The following is a 6,127-nucleotide window of genomic DNA, read 5'->3' as shown; positions in this document are numbered from 1 at the left end:
CGTCTGAAGTTTCGGAAACCTCCGGGCTTCCGAGACGGGGACGTGACGTCACACCACGCCACGCCCCCTCCATTCACGTCTATGGGAGGGGGCGTTGCGTCCATTACGCCCCCTCCCATAGAAATGAATGGAGGGGGCATGGCGTAACGTCACGTCCCCGTCTCGGAAGCCCGGAGGTTTCTGAAACTTCAGACGCAGCTATGCATAGAATGCGGGCTGCTGCAGGGAGATTTGCCCGGAATACCCCTTTAACTATGGTTATCTGTCCTGTTTGACATATAGATTTTAGCCAGCTTTGTTTTAGTATATTGTCAGGTTTTTACCTTGTTCATTCCTGCTAGTCCTAGGATAGAATCCAGCTCTGAGCCTCGTACTAATATGTCTATGTAGGAGTGAATGAGACTTGTGCTTGTACCCATCTTTGCTTGTATTTAGTATTTCTGTTTCCTCCTAGGCCAGTATCTTGATCACTCAGTGGCGAGTGCCCGCTGGGTAGGAGTCTATTTGGCTTTGGGCTAGATGTCCCTCCATGTTTGGAGTGGGGTGTCTAGTGTGTTCTTTGTTCTGTGTCCAGTGTGAACAGTGCTCTTAATTTCCTGACCTGTTTTATGTTACTATGCTATATCCTTCCTAGTTTTTATTTATATCTGTTCTAGCTATTGTATTCCCATTATTTTCCTGACCTGTTCCCCGACTATGTACAGTTCTGTTTGTTTATTTGACTTCAACGTCATTGCTTTTTTTAAATTTTATTTTTAAAATCCTCAAAAAACACCACCCAAATGTTAGCTGCAAGTCAATAGGGAGTAATAAAGCTATATACCTTCTTGACATTTTTGACTTTGTAATTTTTTTTTAGCAAATTTAAACTCCCTGCACAATTTAAAAAAATGCAGCATGTTGAGAATATGGTATTTTTTTCTATGAAATCTTGGCATATCTCTCCCATAGAAGTCTACTAAAAGAAAAAACAACATTAAAAACGCAATGTGGGTTTTGAATTGCCATTTTTCTTTTGCCATTTTTTATCTCTTTTCTTTTTACTACTAGTTAAAAAAAAAAAAAAAGGGGTGGGTGGACACGGGAATACAAAAAACCTTCAAATGAGAAAAAAGAAAATTCAGTAGCATCCTAAGAAGGATGTCCAAACCTTTTGCCGCAGAAACCCGGTGTTTGTTTAGAACAATAGGTGACCCCCGCGATCAGACATCACATCCCCTATCCTTTGGATAGGGGATAAGATGTCTAGCAGTAGAGTACACCTTTAAAAACTTATACCCTATCCAAATGATACTTCTCCTTTAAGAGAAATATGGCTGCTCCCAAGGTTCCCTTGGTGAAAGTTTTGGTGTAATTTTTACACACAGGCATCTGATTTTAAGTGCAACACAATAAAACCAGAAGTACTGAAAGGGGTTAAATTAGAATTCACAATAAAAAGCAAGAGAATTCCTTTCACCTTTACCTCCTTGCTCTGTGGTATGTGAATGTATGTACTTTACCCACAAGTAATGTGAAATTCAAGCTTTAAAGTATTTATGAACTCGTTTGGCCCCATGTTCTTCAATAGTGTGTATGTCCATGGAGGTGAAATCTGAGACAATAACAGCACCCACCACCCATGAACCATCCACACCAATAAAATATATTAAAATAGCAATCTAATATATATATCTTTATTAATAAACAATCACAACATCGTGGTAACCTAACATTCTACTGAAGGCTTTGTATATTTTGCTAAATTCTTGTTGAGTAGTAGGAACTGTTTTGAGCTTTTCTATAGTGCCCTAAAAAGAAAATTTGATTTTATTTTTATTTAAAAAAAATGTAAACCTCTAATTCTTCATGATTTTTTTTTTAGAAAGAACCAACTTTACAGAAGACATCAAACAAGGCGTACATTGAGTGCATTCTGTAGAAGATGGAAAAGGGGACAGCAATGTCAGTAATAATAATCCAAGGCATGAACCCAAACACAATGGCCTCCAATCCGTTATCATACTGGGGACGACATCCAAAAGCTGGAGGTATCCAGAGCTGGAAATAAAAAGAGACTGTATATTATTATATGTCAGCATCATGTATATTATATAAGATTGCAATTATCAGTATTAAATATAAAAAAAAAAAAACCTTGTGAAAAACATTTCAGCTCCAGAAGGATAAACTAGTGTGCCTATTGTTCCTATTAGCATTGACCTAAAAACTGCCCACCAGCTGGAGCATCAACACCTCCCAAGAGGAAATATATAACATGTGCTAAAGGGATCTGACTCTTTTCATGAAAGTTAGAGAACATAAGGATTTTATATAATTTAGGAAACTTAAGGTATAAATCATGAAGTACAAAAAAGGCAGCCTATATGACTGCTATGGGACCTAGGCTGGTGAGAACTCAACGACATTGTCTCCAAAGTTGCTGTACTTTGAGCAAATAATAAAGTAGAAAATGTACAGGACCAAAACTTGTCCAGGTCTAAGTGTTTATCTTTGCAATAGGGCTACCTGTCCTTTATATACGTGACTATACAGTAGTTAATAAGGTTTCCCTATCTGGAGATTAAAGCTGTATTCCACCCCTAGACATCTCCTTTGGATAGGGGATAAGATGTCTGATGGCGGGAGTCCCACAGCTGGGACCCCCGCAATCTCTGTGCAGCACCTGGCGTTCCTTTAGAATGCTGGGTGAGGGCAGCGGGGGGCAGTGATGTCATGGCCACGCCCCCTCGTGATGTCAAGCCCCCTCCCATAGACTTGCATTGAGGTGGTGTGGTGTGACATCACAAGGGAGCGTGGCCGTGACATCATGACCCACGCCGCCCTCTCCAAGTATTCGGAACAAAATAGCCCTACAAAATGGCCCTACCACAGAAATTCCACTCTGAATTATTCCAAGCAGAGTTGCCCTTGCATTAGCCTCTGCTGGAGCCTGACGGGCATTAAGCACAATCCTTTTGACTGCAATGCAGTTCCAGGCTGATTCTGGTAAAATACACGTTCATTCATTTGGCAGAATATGGACCTGCGTCCATCCCAAGTCTGTACAGTGCAAAAAAAATCCCACTGAAAGCAATGGAAGGCTGCTGCAAGCTGAATTCCGCTTGGGAGCCCTGACCCTTAAATGTTAAAGATGACCTCTTAGGACTAGATAGGCCCATGACTAGATAGGACTAGTAATCATAATTCTGGACATTTACAGCATGAAGAATCCGAGGTTGGCACTACTAGTTGGAAAACCTCCCTGGTGAAGCTACGAGCAAAGACCATGCACAACTTCACACTGCCATACACAGCAAAAATGGGTGCTCAGTTATAGCAAAATAAAGCGGCAGTAGAACCAGGGGTCAAGTCCTGGAAAAAAAAAAGTGAGGGAACTCATCCAAGATTTCCACTCAAGGGTTGGTCCTGCAGGACTCCTGCTAATGGGAATGTGGTTCCTGCTGGGGGAAAAAGTGCAGGAACTCAGTTCCCATGCATTCCTGCAGGACTTGAGCCCTGAGTAGAAGTACAAAAAACTTTGGCACTCACGAACTGTGCAACAATTATCCACCTTCTTTATTGTAAATTCAGGACATCAGACCATACATCAAGGGAGCGAGGGGTCCCGTTTATTCTGCTCCCTAAATGTATGGCCTGATGTCCTGAATTCACAATAAAGAAGGTGGATACTTGTTGCATAGTACATGAGTGCCTTTGTTTTTTTTTATCATATGGCTGCTTTATAATTCTGGACATACAGTACCTTTTTTATTTTAATAGTCCTCTCCATCTGTGTGGTATAAGCCTTTATGTTATGGTGCATTCACACGATGATTCTTTAATTCAGTGACCAGATCCGGCTGGGAGGTGTGAAAACAGGGAGCTCCCGTATCCCAGCCAGACCCGGCCCGCGTCTCATTCATTAGAATGAGCCAACCAGAGTCAGATAGTATCTGCCCCGTATCTGGTTGTGTGACTGGACTGAAGATCGTGGTATACTATCTGACTCCAGTGGCTCATTCAAATGAATGAGATGCGGGCCAGGTCCAGCTGGGATACGGGAGCACCCGGTTTTTACATCTCCCAGCTGGATCCAGTCACTGTATTAAAGAAGTGTGGGGTGAATGCACCCTTACTCTGCAAAAAAGGCACAAGAGCAAAGGGGGTATTCCCCAGCATGGCAAAAGTCCAGGAAAGTACAGTCTGTGTCCCGTTTGCCTGACAGTCACTAGATAAGGAGGAGATGTGGTGGACTTACTTGGCTCTTGCCATACTGGGAAACGCCTTTTGGGCGCGTGAACCTTATTTGCATAGCAATTATAGATGGAGAAGACTATAGAAATAATAGAGGTGTGCCCAGAGTCATGATGATTAGCCATATCTTGCATTAAGCTTATACAGTGACCCCCCGACCTACGATGGCCCCGATATACGATCATTTCAACATACGATGGCCTCTCGGAGGCCATCTCATGTTGAAGGCAGCATGAACATACGATGCTTTTGTATGTCGGGGCCATTGCATAAACGGCTATCCGGCAGCGCAGACTGCTTCAGCTGCCACCAGATAGGCGTTTACGGTGCCCCGTGTGGTCCGCTGACGATCACTTACCTGTCCTCGGGGCTCCGGCGCGTCCTCTTCAGGATCCCTGCATCGCCGGCGCTCTCCATCCTCATCATCAAGTCGCTGCGCACGCCGTCCCGTCATCCAATAGGAGCGGCGTGCGTGGCGACGTGATTGCGGCATATGAGAGCGAGGATGCCGGGGAAGCAGAGGCCTTGCCGGAGCGTTGAGGACACCTCGGGGACGCGGCGACAGCGATGGAAGGCGACATCCAGGGCAACGATGATGAGCGGAAACGGTCCGGAGCGTCGGGGACACGTGAGTATAACTTCCAATACCAGTGGTCTTCAACCTGCGGACCTCCAGATGTTGCAAAACTACAACTCCCAGCATGCGCGGACAGCCGTTGGCTGTCCGGGCATGCTGGGTGTTGTAGTTTTGCAACATCTGGAGGTCCCCAGGTTGCAGACCACTGTCCTATACTTTACATTGCACGGATCCCTCAACATACGATGGTTTCAACATACGATGGTAATCCATTCCAAATGGACCATCGTTTGTTGAAACAAAACAATTCTTGAACCTCTTTTTACAAAAAAAGAAAAATCCAAATCTAGATTTTCAAATACTTACAGAAATGTTGCATAAGAACAAGGCAGCCGTGATATTTTTCAGCACTGTTTTCTTAAATCTTGAGGAGGGATTTTGGAGAATTTCTTGGTGACATATACAGCCTTTGCAGTTGCTGTAGTGTTTGTGAAGGTGATTTGGCGTCTTGTCTAGTTTCCCGGTTCCAAAATCTGTACTTTCAGTAGGAAAGTTGGTTTCACCTGAAGTCACATATATTTCCACCTGTGGTATTTTAGTATTAGGATTGTCTTTTCGGTTGATGTATGTAGTTATGAAGAGGTTTTGTATGTATTTCTCTACTATAACTAGTATGGAGTAGGGTAGATTGTACCAAGTAAAGGCTGGATGGCTATCAGAAAATATTATTGCAATAATGGAGCTCCATGATGTAATCCAAGATCCAACGGCAGAACCCACCAGTAGGTCTTCATCCAGTTTTACAGCTGGGCTATTCACTTTGATAGTGGGTGTTGTATCAAGTCTATGTATTATAAGGCCAATTACGGATACAATACTCATGAAGGCCAAAACAGCGATTGAATAAAAGTAGAAGATACTCAGAGCAGACTCGCTGCTGTCCTTTGAGCGTCCAATATTCAATAGGTATATTGCGACCATAGCAAGTGTTGCCGCAAAAACAATGAGTCCCAAGAGGGTGCCCGGGATCACCCCTCTGAAATTAAGCTTTGGTCTATGATGGCAATATCCAAGGTTGTTCCCTATATTCTTCCACAGTACGTACAGCATAGCTGAAGCTAAAACCTGATATTCAATGTAGAACGGGTACATATAATAGATTCCTCTTTTAAAGATGTCACACAAATAAGTGGTACAGTTACACGCTACATGGTCATCATCTGAAAGATAAAGGGACATTAAAATAAGTTGTAGTAAATACAAACCTATTGATAAAAAGATTAAGGAAATACAATGTATGGGATGAAAGCGATA

The 6,127-nt window shown here is 42.9% G+C and overlaps 1 protein-coding gene across 1 annotated transcript in view; it reads right to left on the bottom strand.

Moving 5' to 3' along the window:
• Positions 1-1,669: 1,669 nt before the first annotated feature.
• The window catches only part of LOC130296478 (proton channel OTOP1-like), a 73,848-nt gene continuing 69,390 nt past the window's right edge, over positions 1,670-6,127 (bottom strand). The window contains exons 5-6 of the mRNA XM_056548460.1: positions 5,180-6,033; positions 1,670-2,040 (exon numbers count right to left, since the gene is read on the bottom strand). Coding sequence (XP_056404435.1) covers positions 1,861-2,040; positions 5,180-6,033 — 1,034 coding nt within the window. The 3' untranslated portion in view covers positions 1,670-1,860. The remainder of the gene's footprint in view (positions 2,041-5,179; positions 6,034-6,127) is intronic.

This window comes from Hyla sarda, chromosome 1, assembly GCF_029499605.1.
Source record: "Hyla sarda isolate aHylSar1 chromosome 1, aHylSar1.hap1, whole genome shotgun sequence".
NCBI lineage: Eukaryota > Metazoa > Chordata > Amphibia > Anura > Hylidae > Hyla > Hyla sarda.
This window is presented reverse-complemented; position numbering and strand designations above follow the sequence as displayed.